The sequence below is a fragment of the Limanda limanda genome, chromosome 20 (assembly GCF_963576545.1).
Source record: "Limanda limanda chromosome 20, fLimLim1.1, whole genome shotgun sequence".
Classification (NCBI taxonomy): Eukaryota; Metazoa; Chordata; class Actinopteri; order Pleuronectiformes; family Pleuronectidae; genus Limanda; species Limanda limanda.
The window spans coordinates 15,979,741-15,998,820 of record NC_083655.1 but is presented as its reverse complement, the minus strand read 5'-3'; the positions used below and the strand labels follow the sequence as shown (position 1 = coordinate 15,998,820).

Here is a 19,080-nt window from a genome sequence, read left to right as displayed (position 1 = left end):
TTCAGTATGTAGGTAGTCAGAGAGGTCCTGAACAAAGGCATATCAGTCTCTCTCTGAACTTATTGAGCAAAGTGTTTTTATAGTACTTTGAAATATCCAGAAAGTATATATTCCACAATTGAAATGTTGGACTTTACTTTGAAAAATCTCTTAATCTATACAGTAAATATGTTTGACATTCAGAACATTGGTAGTCAGAGAGGTCCTGAACACAGGCATATCAGTCTCTCTCTGAACTTATTGAGCAAAGTGTTTTTTATAGTACTTTGAAATATCCAGAAATTAACAGATTAAATTGTACACATGTTGGACTTTACTTTGAAAAATCTCCAAATCTATACGGTAAATATGTTTAATATTCAGTATGTAGGTAGTCAGAGAGGTCCTGAACACAGTCATATCAGTCTCTGCTCTCTGAACTTATTGAGCAAAGTGTTTTCACAGTTCTTTGAAATATCCAGAAATTAGCTACTTGAAGCTAAAAATGTGTGACCTCTATTTTGTAAAACCTCTAAATTGATAGTCAATATGCTATTCATAAAAATGAAATGAGAGACGATATATACTTCTTGTGAATATAGTCCAATCCATTTCATTTTCAATTATGCATTTTGTATATGCTCCATGTCAACAGTTTATTTTGAAAAAACGCTTTGGATGCGTTTACCATAAATGTCAGTATATGCGTGCAATAGAGTTGCTGTGTCGGCTGATTTGACCAAAGAGACGTGAGTGTCGGCTGGCTTGACCGCAGTGTCCACCAACAAAATTAAAATAAAGGTTTCTTTTTTTTTAAACTATTATTATGTTTTTTTGTAATCCTTTGTTGTGTTATTTTATCCCATCCCTCAGTCTGACTAATACAAAGTCCACGTCACAATCTCAGAGGAAGAATTGTCTTTATGGTCTCTTCTCTTCTCTTATTTATCTCATCACATATTGTCCATATTACAGCAGTTGTAACTGGAATCATACTTTGCATTACCGCCTGTGCACATTCCCAAAAAAATAATAAATGCAGAAATAAACAAGTGAATACATCCAAAATTATGCAATATTTATGTTTCTATTTATTTGTGTATTGTTGTAAATGTCATTGATGTACTTTTAAATTGTGATATTTGTACATGTATTTATAGAATCCATTGATCCATTTATATTTTTTATGTATTTTTACATATACTTATATAATCCTCTATATATATAAAATCTATTAATTCGTGTATTTGAACATTTACTTGTCTATATATGTTAACATGTATTTACAAATTTTAAATGTATTTATATATATATTCATTTATGTATTTTAACAATTATTTATTTAGGTTATTTTACCTTTTATTTATTTAGATATTTCCAAGTGTTAAATAAGAAGCAGCATATACTGACGCTACACCTGTGGACACTCAGCCTTGCTTGTCTTGCTAACACGGTTCTCCTTGATCATTCAAACATTTATTAAATCACATTTACTTAATGGCTGGAGAACAGACGTGATGACTCCCAGTGCGCCTGTAGAAAGGAACTGTGTCAGTTTAGATCGATGGTGCGGTTGCTGACACAAGACTTTCCTAGAGGCTCACTGCCTGGACACACACTGAAAGACCACACAGCTTTCGCACACAAATCAAAGACGTTAGAGCAGTGAGAGACTAGAGAGTCTGCAAAGTAACAGTAACAGTAACAGTGAAACAAGCTCATACATGGAGAGGACTGGAAAACATTTAAACAACGATTTAATCAACAGATCCATCGGAGCATGTCACAGTGAAACGCTCGTAGTGCAAAGTGTGATTACTTTTATTACGATTGCTTGGTGATTTCATGCATTACAAGGCATCATGTCACAGGAATTCATCTTCAACAATTCAAAACAAATTTCAAAACATAATATATATACAATCTTTGATTTGACCATAATTGTCTTCCTCTACACGCGACAGCACAAGCTGTAAAATATCAATTCATGGTGTTGCTTTGCACCATTCATACAGGCAACTTAGTTAAGAGGGTGCACAAGATGCAGGCATGTGGTAGATATGAGGTATTTGGGATAATTATCCCACCTTTCTAAGACGGCTCAGAAACACTGGATATATTTGGGGGCTTCAGCTTGTAAGAATTGAAGAAGGAGGACACTTGATCGGGCAGCTCTGCCAGGACGCTCTGGGCGAGGGCCACGCTGTTTCCCTGCAACGACAATGTCACATGAGAAAGTGCAAGGGTTTGGGTTCATCCCAACACCCACACTTACAGTGTTTGTGCCAACTTGTGTGGTTTAAGTAGCTTATTGGGACACACTTGGGTTTATAGGGACATTTTCTTAATATCACATATACAAATTAATTTTGGTCGCCTTTAATTAGTGTCATATGTGATTCAGCCATGCTGTAACTTCCAGGCCAAACAACATAGGCCTTAGAAAAACTAAAAATACACTGCTAGCCAGTAGCTTGTTAACCAATGGCAAACATTACGGGACAAGGAAAGATGGTGAATACAATAAATCCCATGATACCACGCTGATTGACGATGTCATCAAACTAGGTCTTTTGGTATTGTGTTAATTGTGAGACCCCTTGTGGCCAAAGCTAAGTATTGTACATTTAAGTGCTCACATCAAGGAGCAATTGAGACTGATGTAAAGAAGAACTAAACTAACAAAAGTGAAGAGTGAAATGTTTTATTTGAGATTTTTGTAAATCAGTATATACGAATTATACAAAGTGATATTGGAATATTAAATATTTTCGAATAAACTCTGAAATTCTGTTACATTAATGCAAAGGTTTGCGCTGCTGCTTACTTGGAAATCCCTGAAGGGCACAAACTGGACGATGTCTCTCGCAGCGGTGTCACCGGTCGGCGAACGCAGCAGCTTGTCGTCGCTGTCGAGGAACTCCATTGCGCTGAAGTCAGCATCGCCCACGCCCACTATGATGATGGACATGGGCAGACGGGAGGCCTCTACTATCGCAGCACATGTCTGATCCATGTCTGTGATCACTCCATCTGTGATGATGAGCAGCACGAAGTATTGCTGCAGATGGACAGAGAGAACTGATCAGATATAAAGAACACAAAGAGCCAATCATTCAAATGATAATTAGTTTCCACTTGATCCTAAAATATAATCGTATAACTAGTGGGTTTCATTTAGATTATACTTGTGGCAAGTTGCTGTAAATGTTGTTAATTTGATATGCCCTTCCACAGAACTTCTAGAAAAACAAATTGAAAGAATAATAATATTTAAATTCTGAAATTATCCAATACGTCCTGTTTTCAAAACTGATTCTAACAATGATTTGATTTATCAGCTACCTTGGATTCACATTCCCCACTGGGTACTTCAACAGCTGATTTTGAGCTACTCACCGAGGCCGTGTTCTGCCGGAGAGCTTGTTTGGCGAAGCAGGTGACGTGGTCAATAACCGGAGAAAAGTTGGTGGGACCCCAGAGCTTCAGCTGGGGTAGACACTGCTGGTAGGCCTGCACCACTCCCTCTATGCCTGCAATATGTACACACACATACTGTACATATGGCAGCACAGTGCCGCAATGATAAAGGTAGTGCTCTTGTGACAAATGTACACCTACCTGCACAGAATGGATTTGCTGGATTAAAATTGATGGGAAACTCGTGGGAAACCTGTGGGGGGATATTAAATTGTTAGAAATACATTCAGTGACAATTAGACTTCATCTCATAATTTGCGTGTTCAATCACATAGATAACAATGATTAAGCTATTTTCAAATTACAGTTGATTGCAAGGTAAATGAAAATATAATATTATCTCTTAGGCCATGAACATAGAAATATTTTGTAACATCATATTTAAACCATTCGTCATTAATCTACTTCAACATATCCAACTGGTTCATTGGAGAAAAGTGAAAGCACAGGAAGTAAAACCTCATCGTATCCTTAAATTTGAGTTTTTCACACCTGCCAGGAGGGAGGGATCTTGGCTCCAAAACCAAAGACAGGAAACATTTTGTTACTACACAAAAAGATACACAAAATAAAAGGTAGGTAAATCATCAGCACATATTAAACAAATTCCAGAAGAGTGTGACTGTTGCAAGAAATCGTATCCAACTAGTTTGATACTGGCATTGATTAAAACAAATGTTAAAGAAAATATTTTTTAACAACCAAGTACTATTCTTAGTCTTGTAGTGAAACACATGAGGTGCCAGTTAAAACCAGTAAAACTGACATACCAACACTTGGAATACTTCTGAAAGTTTGTTTTGTTTTGTTCATCTAAGTTGTTGAGCATTTTTGTTTCAATGCAATGTTCACTTTAAGTCTTTAAAATTGATTTTATTTCTCTGCCGCATGGTCATAAAAAAGATGAAAATTAAGTATCTTGACTGATATAGATTTTGGAGACAGGTGCTGGTATTGGGCGGTAAAACATTTTGAATACACACACACATTTATGTGGCCATTTCTCCTATATCATCATTATAAATACCATTATGAAAAAGAAATGTGATTAAGTCCTGATATTTTACAGTTTAACCATTATCTTTTTTTTTATAAATAATAGCTGAATGCACTTATTGTAAGTCGCTTTGGATAAAAGCTTCAGCTAAATGATATGTAATGTAATGAAATATATATATATAGCTATGAAGAAAAAGAAAACACAGATACAGCCCAATATATCGAAATTCAATTAAGGAAATATTTGTATGTAAATTATAAACTGAAATGCACATCTTTTCTGCATTGTTTATACTATAAGATAAATCTTTTGTGGGACAAAGCTCAGTTTGGGTTTACCTGTCATAGTCCTGGATGACATTACCCACTGCCCAGATGGCTGCCAGGTATTCGTTGTAGCCATCAGGGTTGACGTAGTGGAGGGAGCGTGGAGAGCTTGGATCCCCGTTAGAGCCTGTGAAGTCAATGGCGATCTAGCCAGAGACGAGAGAGGTTACGGGTCAAGACGTCCTGAATCTCTCAGTGATCACATGCAAACATGAAATATGTCACATCGTGTGTCCAATGTTTCCAAACTCACAGTGAAGTTGATCTGACAACCGCCCATGATATAATCCAGGAAGGTGTAGTCCTTCACCAACTTAGAGAGAAAAAGATGTGTGGACGCAGCAGCAGAAAACACACTGACTGACAGAGATCAAGTTAAAATGTAGACGTCAAAAAAGTCCCAATTTCTAACCCGTTACCTGGCAGCGCTTGACGCAAATGACCCCAGAGTTTTTATAGTTTTTCTTCTTTAACTTTTTCGGGTTTATGCACTCGAATTCAGCCTGCAAGTGAGAAGACAAGTCATATTTAAGCCACGTATTAATAAGTAACAAGGCCTTGTATTGGTGGGGCTCGAATCAACACACAGACACATAAAAGACTCACCGGGGAAATGTGTGTTCCCACTTGCAACTCTGCCAGTGTGGTTTGAAAGCTTCCAATGAGATCATGGGAGCCACTGACGCGATGGTCGTAACAGTCCACCTGAGGACGATGAGAGAAACTTACTGAAACAGGTGACGCAGCTTTTCTACAGACATTACTAACACTGCTGCTTCTAGCCATCTGAACATAGATTTCAATTGTATTTAACATGAATAGGTTTTAATGCGTAAATGCTAAAAGTAATGTTGGTAAAAAATGTTTATCTACAATTTTTAAGACTACTAGAGAAAATCCTCCCGTTCTTAATTTACAAGCTCTTCAGTTCAATCAGAAATATATAATACTTAGTTAAAGGTGTGTGTATAGATCTAAGTGAAAGGGATCTATTAGCAGAAATTTTATATAAAACAATTCTAGTGATGTTTTCACTAATGTGTTTCCTCTAAATTCTATAAATTGTTGTTTTCTTTACCTTATATTGGGCCGTTTTATATTGAAATACTTCATATTTACATCTGGAGCAGGACCTCTCTAATGAAGCCGCCATGTTTTTTTACAGTAGCCCAGACTGGACAAACTAAGCCCCTTTTTGATTTTTTATGACAACTGAAGGCTTCAGGTTCTCTATCATGTTTACAATGGGAGGGGGATTGGAGGGTTATTCAACTGCAACATGCAACTTCAACACTAGATGTCCCTAACTACTCACTGAACCTTTAATAAAATCATGGTGGTCACTATCATCCAATAACATCAACTGGACCGGCTGTACCTCCCAACATATACTGGTAGTTGGTAACTTATCTTACCTTCCAACATACAGGGAATATTCACCATCTAGTCCTAAATTCTAAAATCATAATAACATAATACATATCTGTGGTCAGCAAGGGAGATTCCTCATTTAGTAATACTAGTCAAACCCTATGCTAAATTATAACGGTGACAATTCACATGCACAAATAACCAATTACCTTTCGCTATCAGCGTAAACCATAGACCGATTATAAAGATGGCTGACATGACTGCAATGCATGATGTTGCTCAGTTAGTAACGATCTGTTGAAAACTACTTTTCACGATACCCTTTGGGAAACAATAAGTCCAATTTATTGGGTAGAACCAAATTCGCTAAACAGTTGTTCAGCACTAAACAATGGCGAACTTACTAAATAGGGATTTCATGATTAGTAACTGATTTCAGAAGAAGTGTAGACGTCCATCTTTACGTACAGTCTATGATGTAAACACAGTAACTAAGCTGAGTATAAAGAACATAGTAAAAAATGCACACCTTTCTATGATGACATAATTAATCGTGCACGCACACTCACATCCAGCCGGGTAGCAAGCAGCACTTTAAGATGGACAGGGGGAAAAAATACAATCAGAAAATATGTAATTAGTTTGTGAGTAAATCAAGCCAACGAAAGAAGCGTTGTTGTGGGGGTAGTTTAAGAAAACACATCATGTTAATAGGCTGCATTCAACGGAGCAAAGAAAAAAGACTTTTACCTTAATGGGCTTCTCCACATCTCCTCCGCAGAGAGATCGCATAGAGATGCGGAAGGGTCTCCATATTGGGTTTAGATTGTTGTGCACAACCTACATAAACAGGTTCAAATGAACCACATGTCCACAACAGTTCAATGCGAGCAAGTGAATGAGCCGTTTGTAAATGTGTGCACCTCTGTCCTGTGAGCCAGCTGCCAGCCGGTCTCCGTCTGCTTGTACAACTCCAGGAAAGGGTCGGACCACCACAAATACTGAACAAGCAAATCAGATTAATAACACACAGCATTTACAGGTAACGGAAATTAAAAGCCAGTTGTCAGACCTAAAATGAGCTTCAGTACCTTTTTGTCCATCCTGCGGCCAGACACCTCAAATTCAGCCACTCTTGTGTCTGTTATTTCTTCAGCACAGATCTATTGGAAAAGAGAAAATGAATTAAAACCCTTCAGTTTTATATTTTGGAGCATTTAGTAATGTGAGACAACTCACATTCAAAGCGTGTTCATATTTTAAATCCAGCCATAAAACTGTTATTATATCATGTACTGACAAGAGAGAAGCAATGAATAGTCAAAAATCAATTGGGATAAAATGTCTTTGTATTTACATGTAGCTTCAGCAAATATTCAGGTCTTTCACTCTTTCCACACTTTATTATCTGAAACTAAACTGCATTTTTATCCATTTAAAATTGATCTGCAACACATTTTAGTAAAGAGTCAGTTTACTTCCTGAAGCCACTGTACATGTACTGTAACCACTGAATAAAAAAATGTACCATACTGTAAATATTGTTTTATTTCTTGCTGTCCACTTTTTCATTTTTTACAACCTTGCACTGTTCTATAAAAGTATTTTCAGAGATAATCCCTTAAAACTTGGATTTTGTTAAAAAAGATATAAGTTTTAGTTGAGATTTAAAACTGAATTTCTGCTTCAGAGGAACAACAAGTATGTCCAGTTCACCCAAACTAAAAGTTGTTAGAGACATGAGTTAAACCCATAGGACGGTATTAGTAAGTAATAGTACGGTGTCGTATGAGGGTTTATTAAGGCCACAATGAAGAAATTAAGAAAAAAAATCTTGAGATTTCAAGAATAATGTCATAATATCACGAGAAAAAAAGTCAATAAGCACCAAGGAGACCCAGTGCTCGCCAGAGTTTCACTTCTTTCGGATCAAAAACTTGAACCAACCTCATTGTTTCTTGAGAAACAATGAAAGGCCTTTGACTGTCACGCCCCTGTAACCAACAATGCAGTCAACTGAACATTTCCACCACATCAGAGCCGCGTCTGTATGGTTCTTTCTTCTCTGCGACTATATACTTGACATCTCATTATTTTTTCCCGAAAAGTGTTCCTAATACTACTAAAAATAAGTTTATTATTATATTATTATATAATAACATATTTTCAAGCCTGCAAAAAACATTATTACCTTGTACAGCACTTCAAAAACGGTGTACGTGTTTGTCTCTAGCACTTAGCACTGATGGAAGTTCCCATTTTGTGAATAAAAAACAGTTAGAAGTCTAATCTGTTTATTTATGTTCTGTATTCCATACAGTGTCTCTGTGTTAACAAGGAAAGTATCTCATTAACAGCAGAGCTCCTATACGTCTATTAGGAGATGAGGAAAGAGCCCACTCACTGTTATGGTCCCCCGACCTGCAGGCCTCTTGTCTGTCAACAACAGAGACCGAGTCAGCTGCTTGCTGGAAACAATCTGAACACAAAAGACACTGCGTCAGAAAGATGTGCAGGGAGGAGCAAAGATTTGGTTTAAACCGTACACCACGGTGACGCTCACCTGACCCAGGGTGCATTCAAGCTCCCCCAGAAAATCATCATCACTCAGGTCATAGGTATTGTTGTCGATGTCATACACGCAAAACTTCAGCTTCTGCACCATCTCGAAATAGTAGTCGACGACAAACTTCTTGGCAAACTTTGGATTCAGGCAGTTCAGGATCATCTCGGTGCGTCCAAACTGATTCACAAAGAAACAACACACATCTAGTGTAAGCTCAGGTCAGAGGGCTTCGACTACATCTACAATCTGTGAGAAGTTTAGAAAGCTGATTTCACAGAGGCAAAGTTTCAGGACATTTTCATGAAACTTTCCAGAGGGGCCATTTGTAAGAATGCAAAGGTTAGAGTCAGTTGCTCTGGACATTTTCTGGAACTTTTCCTACCGGCCTCCTGGTCAAATATCCGGAAAATGTCTGCATGAGTCAATGTGAGAATACAGGGGGAAAATGTTCTGAAAAAGCGACTGGATGTGTCAGTGACATTTCTAACTGATAAAAACAACAAGAATATAAATATTTCAGGGGTGAAAAGGACGTTCCGTGCATAAGATTCAAGAGTTTGGGGCAATAAGGTCTGACACCAGTGTTAATGTGCTGTAAACAAACAAGTAATTTCTGGTGCAGAATTTATACATCATCTCCTTCACGCTCTGCTCAGGGTAACTCCTCGCCTGAATGTTCTGGATGTTTTCCTCTTGTTGTGAATGTGTGTTACCTCAATGATCTCCTGCTACATTCTTCATATGTGAAAGGCAAACTCCAGATAATGTCTCATTTTATGGGACATTTTGTGGAGTTCATCTCTGATAGATCTATTGATATCCTTAGCTTAAGTTTCCAGATTCAGGCCCAGAGAGTTCCATAGTAATGCTGAACTGTTCATCAGTTATAAAGACCTAAAAGTTGGTAAAACCAGTGTTTATCTCCAACATTCAGCGAGGAAATGTAATAAATATCAAGCTTTCTAAAAGAGCGTTTGGTGTATCTGTTTTAGCAGCAGCTCTTCTGGTGTAGGGAGCTGAAAGTCATGGGTGATTCAACCGAATACAGACCTCATACCAGTGGGAGCCTGAAGTGTTGATATACAAGGCGCACAGAGGATCAGACTTGGAGAAGACATCCATGTCCAGGAGGTTGTCACAGGAGATGGTCAGCTCCACCTTAGTGGCCCATTGGGTGACTCCTGGGGCTGAGGCTCCCCCTGAGGCCATGGCAGCTTATCACACAAATAATGTCAGAGAGATGAAGTATAAACTCTCATGCACTGTACTTGAGCACTTTTGTTTTTTAGGTACATGTGCTAAATATTTTTGCTGCTTACAACTTCTACTTGGAATGGGTTTTAATTTCTAAGTTTTTTCTGGGTTGCTATTACTTCTTTTATCCTTTACTTTTTCCAATCCTTTAAATTCTTAATTTTTTATCTGCTGTCCTTGATTTGATATATAATTTGTTGTCTTTAATTTGAAATTCCTTTTGAAGAGATGTTTGTATTCTTCTGTTGTCCTCTTCGTGAAGCACCTTGTAATGGCTTTTTGTTTTGCCAGTTTGCTCCAAGGTTATTGTATCAACAATATAATGGATTATTATTATTATAATTATTATTATTATTAAGTAAGTAAAAAGTCAAAAAATATAAGTGCATTGTCAATTAAATAAAATTATAAACTGTATACCAAGTAACAGAGAACAGGTACCTAGTAGTAACTAACAACAAAATGAGAATAAAGTTAACAATAAAAAAAAGCAAGTTACATGAGGCAGATAAACTAATAATAGACAAAAGAGGCACGAAGTAGAAGTGATGAAGGAGAAAGCAATATGGTATTTTACACCTAATATTGAAATATGGCAAATGATATTGAAATATTGCACCTAATATTGAAATATTGCAAATGATATTGAAGTTTGGCACATTATACTGACACTGGCACATTATATTGAAATAGAAACATGATGCAAAAAGACTAACAATATATTAAATATAATATATATAAATGTATTATTAATATTGTAATAATTACTTCCCAACATTTCAGATATAATATATATTTAACGTTGCTTACTGCTTCGGTGCATTGCAGCTATTACATGAATAATACGAGAGTCAAAGAGTCTGGACAGTGACATGCGGCGGGTGCATGGTGGTGGGTCTGGCGGCCTCCTGCAGCAGAACTAACACCACCAACCAAACCAGTGAAGCACTGACCTGTTGTCTCATGATCTATAAAGTGACTCGGATTTATTTACCTGTTTACTTGTTGACAGGTCGAATCCCGAAGAGCCTGCAGTGGCTCCGGACACGTTTGTATGACAGCAACAGCTGAGCAGCGGGAGCGGAGCCGCCCAGAGATCCGTCCTCCTCCTCCGGCCTCAGTCTCCCAGCGGCCCGCTCTCTTCCTTCTGGGCCACACCCGCAGCTATTGGGTCTCTGCTGACTTCAGACTGCCCGACTGACATGTTCCACTGACACCGGACCGCGCAACAGCCTGGATAGTTTTACCGCGGAACTTTAACGAGTGGGGCTTGTTTCCCATCGACTTCATAAGCGGGCGGCACAGAGCTCCCCGGGCTGCGTTCAAGAGAAACATTGATTTTAGCCGCTAAAAGACCCCCCGTTGTTTAGATGTGTTGAACTCATTGATCGTATATGGTTGAACTGTAGTTGTTTGATATCACTTTATATATATATACTTTATAAACCGCCTAATTGTCTGGTCATAAGGAAATAACATTTAGAAAGGCTAATACGTCTTCCAAACTCAATCTGTACATAATATTGATGTGAAATTCTGATTAAAAACTATGTGAAATTACAACCTGAAAACCTACACAACGATAGTGAGAAGTTATGTGAATTCAACCCAACCGGTCAGAATGTTAAGACACTGAAACGAGAAGCAGGTATGTCATTCAGCAACGTTTTCCCTGCCTGCTCTTGAATGCTCCTTGCTACAACTGTATATAGACAACCTGGGATTCGAACACTTGGAACTTGGACCCGATGGCGGCTCGGGTGTTGACGCGGTTCGTGAGCAGGGCTTTACCTCAGGTGTCCGGTGCTAAAGGCGCCGGGGTCCGGGCAACACACCGGTTCTACTGGACCGGCTCCAGGACCGCTGCTACTCTCACCGTAAATAACACCCGGCTTCATTCTCACATACTGATGTTTTCACACCTATTTGCTATAACTGCGATCTACAAAAATGATATGATGATATATTGTTATCATTGAGAAACATCTGACAACATCAACCCAGCACATAGTCAATAAGGACAGTTTCTTAAAGGTCCAGTGTGTAAGATCAGGGTTCCTACGGTCATGGAAAACCTGGAAAAGTCATGGAATTGTAAAATGTTATTTCCAGGCCTGGAAAAGTACTTATTTAAATATTTTTAAAAACCCCCAAAGTTTTGGAGAAGTCATGAAAATTTGTTATATTCATATTTTCATGTCGTTCATTTACGCTGAGTTTTAAATAATTCATATGCTTTTAAAAGAAATACGCTCAAAATATAAGCAGGCATAGGCTCTCATGCTAACTGTAAAGTTCATTGGGGAAGCAAGCGGGATAATGCACTATGCCAGGGAAGTGAAGTTTTAACCATGCTTGCTACAAATGGAAAAAGTACATGCCATGGGTTAAAGACCTCAATCAAACTATTATCTCATTCATTTGTGTAATTCAAGGTATACTGTATGCTTTGGAATTCTCATTGGTAGCTTAAATACAAAATTTTGTCACTTTTTCATGTATACACCAAGATTTCACAATGTTTGGTCATGGACATTTTGTTTAAAGTTATTGAAAAGTCATGGAAGTCCATTGATCAAAATGTGTATGAACATCTAAATTGTGGGAATCTATGCTTTCTTTACTCTAGAATGGGCCGTTTATATTTAAATACTTTATGTTGACATAGGGAGCTGGTTCTGTCAACAGAGGCCACCATGGTGTATACAGTATTCCAGACTGGACGAACCAAACACCTTTTGAGTTGTCACGACAACAAAAGGCTACCCCAGGTTCCCTCTCCTGTTGGAGGGGGAGGGGGATGTGGGGGGTATTCAGCTGTCACATGTATGACACTCTGGTGAATTTGTCCTGTAAACCATCCGAATCAGCCACATGATCTCTTCTGTACTGTTGCCAAGCTGCCGTAAAGGACCGGGTGGCAGCGAATGTCGTCCAGCTTGACTCATCTCAAATGAGAAATCCTCATGACAGGCCCCGAGAACCAGTTCAGCTCCTGCCTCTCAAGCTCAGCATGTGGTACCCACTGTTAAAAACCCTCAGCTGATTTAAACCAGAACCTCACTCTCAAGTCTTAACACAATTACGCCAATGAAAGGTCCAGTGTGTAAGATTTAGGTTAAAGGGACCTGTGGACAGAAATGTAATATAAAATAATCCTAGTTTTGTTTTCATGAGTGTGTTTCATTTAAATTACACAAATTGTTATTCAATATCCCCTAGAATGGGCCCTTTATATTGAAATACTTTATATTTACATGGGGGGGGGGGGGGGGGGGGGTGTCCTCTCTGGAGGCCGCCATGTTTCTTGTGGTAGCCCAGACTGGACAAACTAAACATACTTTGAGTTTTTATGAGAACTGAAGGTTACCACAGGTTCTGTTTCATGTTTGGAAGGGGAGGTTGAGGTGAGGGGTGTTCAGCTGCAACATACAACTTCAGCACTTTATGTTACTAAATTCTACATACTGCAACTTTAAGGTATAAATCCAGAATCAGATCATCTATTTTGTAACATTTTTCAAATGTATAAAGAGGGATTCATGCGATTTATTAATTCCAGGCTGGATTATTCTAACGCAGCTTCTACATGCTTTTGCCAAAAAGTGACTGCACAGCTTTTGTGTGTTTAAAATGAAGTCATCATATCATGAAAGCATGATCCTATCCTATTTTAGCTTCCCGTCACTGACAGCCTGTGTGTTCTAAGAATTGATTTGAAAATATTGTTGTTGACGTCCAATTGGCCCTGCATGGTTTGACATGGAGCTAGTGAGCTAAGCCTCTTAATCAGTCCTCACCAGCCTGTAGCTTGAGAGATAAGACCCTGTTAGAAATTCCTCAGACCAAAGGAGACTGGTTTAATTTGCTGTTGGGACCCAATAAATGTCTGGAAGAGTTAACATGAGGAACTCATTCTAGAAACATCAGTGTTTGCTTTTACATCATCTCTCAAACCTGACTTCTACTAGATGGCTCTTACATAATAGGATTTATTGGGTGTTTTTTTTAATCTCTTTCTTTCACCATCGCTTTGAACAGTTTTTTATTGTGTTATTCAACTGGTCTTTGACTTAAAATAATGTATTAAGTTAGTTGTTGCCTTTTTTTCTTTAATAGAACTTTGTAATAGCTTCTTTTTTTTAAAGGTGCTATATAAATAAAGTTTTTATTATTATGGTAGAATGCCCCTTGAAGACTTCCACCGAGAAGATACAGCAGATGACGGTTATGCACATTGATGTTTGTTTGCAACCTGCAAATAAACCGACCAACAGTTCTAACTGCTGAGGGCTTTGCAAAGCTGCTGCTAATGTCATTTAGTAGGTGAGAGGTTAGCAGCAGCAGCAGCTCTCATCAGAGCAGGTTCAGTTTGTGGTTTAACTATAGTTTATCAAACTCTACTGTAAAGAGAGCAGTGACCCACAGACTCAGGTTACGTTGTGGTCCACTCGTGCTGATCCTCGTAAATAACACCAGAGAACTACTTTACCTCTAACCTGTGATCACCTTTTTGTACGCACAGAGCGGGAGTGTTGCGCTGGTCCTGGGGCTGCCTGCCCTCTCCTGCCTGGGGTATGAAGCCTTCCACTGGGTGCAGAGTTCAGCCGTGCTCCATGCGGCAGGAAAAGGTAGTTGGCAAACTGTTTACTGGCACATTGTTCAAACTCGGATTCTGACATCATCACAGAGAATGGGGCGACTGTGGTGGCCCTGAAGTTCAAATCACAAAACACGAAAAGAAAACACTCTCTGTCCGTGTGATGGTGTGATGATACGTTGGTGTGGTGACTTATTTGTGTTTTGTCATTTTTTGTGGTTTTTCACGATTTATTGTTGTGTGTCCTGAATTGCTGTTGTGTTTTGTGAGTATGTCTTTGTTTTCCTATTTGCTTTTATGTTTTGTCATTTGTTGTCGTGTCTTATAATTTGTTGTTTTTTATGATTTGTTTTTGTGTTTTCCTTTTTGGTGTTTGTTCTTGTGTGTTGTATTTTGTTGATGTAAATTACACTTCAGGGCCACTGCAGGAAACTACCAAATATTCCCATTTTAAGAAGTTAATTTTGCTTAAACAAATCAAAAAGAGGTTTGATGTCGGTCGAGTCCGAATGAGTGAAGAGTTGATGGATTTTTGAAAGTTATGAAGACTTCATACCTTTAATGGCTTAATTTAAATAAACGTGTGATTTCCTTTCTACTGAATTAACTGTTGTGTGTTGTGTTGTCTGTGTGTGTGTGTGTGCAGAGGAGGTTTTGGAGCAGGCCGACTACCTGTACAGCTGTGCAGACACGGAGAAGCTCTACCAGCTGCTGCTGCAGTACAAAGACAGGTGAGGAGGCCACTAGGGGGCACCAAAGCAAAAGATTTCAAACACTCACTACATCTATAATATCAGACCACAGTGACTAACTGCTCTGTCACACACACACACACACTCCATCTGTATACCCTCATGTCCACCCAGTGATGAGGCAGAGGTCCTGTGGAGGCTGGCCCGGGCGTCTCGGGACCTGTCCCTCCTGCCCAACATGGAGGCCAAGCGGAAGAAGGAGCTGGTATTGGAGGCCTTTGAATACGCCAGGAGGGCGATGGAGAAAGACGACAAGTGTTTCGCTGCCCACAAAGTAAGGCGGTGGTTTCAGTTTCCCCTTATATTCTTCATGGACAGATTCAACTTAGGCAACAGAATGTTTATCACTCCTTTATGAGAAAGTTTGTCATATTTTTAATAAGAGCTTTCAAACTCTCTGCTATGTTCTTCTCCTGACACAGTGGTACGCCGTGTGCCTCAGTGACGTCGGGGATTACGAGGGAATCAAAGTGAAAATTGGGAACTCGTACATCATCAGGGAACATCTAGAGGTGAGAGGACAGCAGGCCCGCGCGGTATTACATCACTGTATCACAACTTATTATATCCTGAAGTGAAACGTGTGTCTTTTTCCCAGAGGGCCGTCGAGCTCAATCCCAAAGACGCCACTTCCTTACACATCTTGGGTTACTGGTGAGTTGTCCTTTACTTTTTGGGATTTAAAGTTCAAAACAGCCATGTCTGTTTTAGATTTGACAGGCAGGTTTAAGGAACTGACTCTCCGCAGTGGAGACTCTTCAGTCAACAAAAATGAAGCATTTGACACCATTTGAGGCCCAAAGAATGGAAAGAATTAAAAGAAAATAAACTTTGTTAACCCGCCACCCCATCAAACAAAAACAAAATGTTCTTTCCAAGGGGAAAATACTGCTGGTTTTAATCTAAACCCCCAAAACATCACTTCAGTGTTGTGTTTCCCCTCGTTTGCCAATCTGAGTTGAAAGAGTGCGACGTGACTGTTGTGTGGCGGACAATAGTTCACTGCCACAAATGGAAGGACCGCACACGAACTGCTGCCTTTTCTTAGTTATAGTGATCATGAATGATTTTAACCATATTTTATCCACTCTCAACTAGCTTCAGTTTTGAAGACTCTGGCTGTGTCCTCCAGTTAAAATTGATCCTGGACAAAGACTGTAAAAGCCATAAGACTTTTAAACTCCTCCAATCTGCAATAACTCCACAACACCAGCACCGTGGCATATTTGCACTATTGCACATAATTGCACAACTGTTTTTTCTTCAGTTGTGTGTGTATATATATATATATATATATATATATATATATATATACATATACAACTGAATATATATATATATATATACATTTGATAATAAACTCTTGGATATTGAATCTAAAGATGGAGTCTCCACTGTCTCCAAAATACCTCAAATACAAAATATTGCGCATTTGGAGCCAGTCTCTGCATCTCAGTGTTGTTACGGAATAGAAAGGTCCCCATGATAACACATGTTCCAGCAACTCTTGTAGCATCCAAGAAGTATCTGGAATGGCACATATTCATAGATATCTGTTCCCTTAATATGCCAGCTTTTTTTCCATTAAGATCCATGCATTATCTTAGGGGGAAAATGTTGAAAACCGCCATATCTAGCAATTTCTAAGAAATTGATTAATAAAAAAACCTATATCCAGATCTGCAAGAAAATGTAATACGTTTTTCCCTCACCCCTACTGCATCCTTCCACCCAGTTTCATGGCAATCCATCCAGTCGTTTTTGCGTAATCCTTCTTACAAACAAACTGGCATGGGTGGAAATAATTAAAACCAAAGTTACTGGAAAAATAAACACATGAATTACCAAAAAGGATACAAAGCTAATTTATAAGACGAGTCATTTGACTTTCTACTTTAGTCCATGTTCCATCTGCTAACTTGGAGTGGGCTGGGATCATGATTTATACTGCAGCCAGCCAACAGGGGGCAATCAAGACGCGTTATCTTCAATTTCCGGGAACTGTCATGTCATCTGACTATATATACAGTTTATGTTCCTGTTGTTATGACAACTGAAGGCTACCACGGGTTCTCTTTCATGTTTGGAAGAGGAGGTTGAGGTGAGGGGTAACCAGCTGCAAAGTGCAACTTCAACCCTAGATGTCACTAAATCCTACAAACTGAACCTTTAAAAGTTCTCAAACCATAGATATAAATAAATCAAATAGGACTTTTCAAGTTTTTCAGGTCAAACACACACTGTACCTCACTGTGTGTGAACGGAACTCCACGTTTGTTTAGATGAAAACTCCTCAGGGCAGCGTATAGGCTTTTATTCTGGTAAAATGATCCCCGTGTCTCGTCTTTCTTAGGTGCTTCGCTTTTGCCGAGCTGCCGTGGTATCAGCGCAAGGTGGCGGCGGCCCTTTTTTCTTCGCCCCCTGTGTCCACCTACGAGGAGGTGAGGCCTCATCTGTCTTCATCACTCGTCACGTCCCGGTTACATGAAGTCGGAGCAGCTCGAGGCTGAAAAGCACATCAGTGATCTGTCACTAGAATTAACAATCTTCTCAAAGCTGTACAGAGTCCCATATGTCTGTCTTTCTCTTTCAGGCTTTGGAATTCTTCCTGAAAGCTGAAGCAGGTGGGGAAAAAAACAAACAGCTGCATACTAACAGACTCACTGTGGCGGCTTGCTCTCCCACTGGCTGCTGCTCAAAGTCTTTTAGAAAAAAACATGCTTGTAAATGAAGCCTCCAAAGGTTTGAAACGCACATTAAACTCAAAGAGCCTGTTCTCTGTTCTTCTCAGTTGATCCTGACTTCTACAGTAAAAACCTGCTGATGCTGGGGAAGACCTACTTGGCCATGAAGGACAAGGAGAAAGCTCTGATGTGGTTAACCAAAACTCAAGAATACCCTGCTCACACACTGGAAGACAAAGACGTGCGTGCAATAATGAAATGATTTTACTGTGTGAACGTCAGGTAAATGTGGAAATACCTCAGGGAATATTGTGAACAGCTGGTTTTACACTATGTCTACTCCTTTTTGCAGGTCCATAAAGAAGCCGTCGACCTGCTGAAGAAACATGGATGACGCAGACCAGGACTGTTGATAATTCCTTTCTCTCTTGTTATGATTATTGTAGTTAATTCCCAGTAGAATAATAATAAGTGACCTTGCACACAGGAATCCCTCATGCCTTTGAGTCAATAAGCCAGAGTCTGTTTCTGATCAAGAAAATAATATATTTTGTGTTTTAAAGGAAAAATATGTTTCACTGGAGGATGTTTAATGAGATATTTAATAAACAAACTGTAACAAGTAGCTGTTTCTCCAGTGCAAGTTAATTTGTTTTCACTCTTATCCCAGACTTGTTTTGTCTTTTTTAACATTTAATTCATTCATTCCTGACTGATGAAGACTTCAAATCTACTCGTACCGAATATATTTCCTTGGTCACTGCTTCTGCTGCAACTGATAATTTATAATTAAATAAGAGTTAAAGTTTTTGACTCTAAAGTGGTTTTGTCTGGTCGGTCTGCATCTTATTCCCCAGATAAGGTAGCTTAATTTCAATTCAAACAAAACAATCGGGTTGTAATCTGATGAAGTTAAAAAGAAGCTGTGAACAGCAACAAGCAGGTTTGAGGAAACTGAGCAGTCACTGAAGCTGCTATAAATCCGATTAATCTTAACACACAACACACATCTTGTCTATACACTGTACAATAAATCCCATGTGGAGCACAGTGAGGAAAAGTAATCAA

General features: G+C 38.9%; 2 protein-coding genes across 4 annotated transcripts; one reads left to right on the top strand and one right to left on the bottom strand.

Annotated features, from left to right (window-relative positions):
- Positions 1-882: 882 nt before the first annotated feature.
- LOC133026573 (copine-3-like) lies at positions 883-14,572 on the bottom strand. 3 transcript variants are annotated; one of them, XM_061093455.1, is made up of 17 exons: positions 14,469-14,572; positions 10,971-11,292; positions 9,773-9,936; positions 8,720-8,899; positions 8,561-8,635; positions 7,248-7,319; positions 7,080-7,157; positions 6,907-6,996; positions 5,392-5,490; positions 5,205-5,288; positions 5,039-5,098; positions 4,798-4,931; positions 3,952-4,006; positions 3,601-3,652; positions 3,379-3,512; positions 2,807-3,040; positions 883-2,190 (listed from the first exon to the last, which is right to left on the bottom strand). In XM_061093455.1, exons 3-17 carry the CDS (start codon positions 9,929-9,931, stop codon positions 2,071-2,073), a joined length of 1,626 nt encoding a protein of 541 aa, XP_060949438.1. In that variant the 5' UTR covers positions 9,932-9,936; positions 10,971-11,292; positions 14,469-14,572; the 3' UTR covers positions 883-2,070. The 3 variants fall into 3 exon arrangements, with proteins under 3 accessions (XP_060949438.1, XP_060949437.1, XP_060949436.1); XM_061093454.1 differs by having other exon boundaries at positions 14,476-14,572; XM_061093453.1 differs by having other exon boundaries at positions 14,486-14,572.
- Positions 11,708-18,637, top strand: rmdn1 (regulator of microtubule dynamics 1). The gene is made up of 10 exons (XM_061093456.1): positions 11,708-11,853; positions 14,502-14,607; positions 15,223-15,307; positions 15,443-15,602; positions 15,751-15,840; positions 15,927-15,982; positions 17,682-17,769; positions 17,922-17,952; positions 18,120-18,253; positions 18,365-18,637. Exons 1-10 carry the CDS (start codon positions 11,725-11,727, stop codon positions 18,404-18,406), a joined length of 921 nt encoding a protein of 306 aa, XP_060949439.1. The 5' UTR covers positions 11,708-11,724; the 3' UTR covers positions 18,407-18,637.
- Positions 18,638-19,080: the final 443 nt, after the last annotated feature.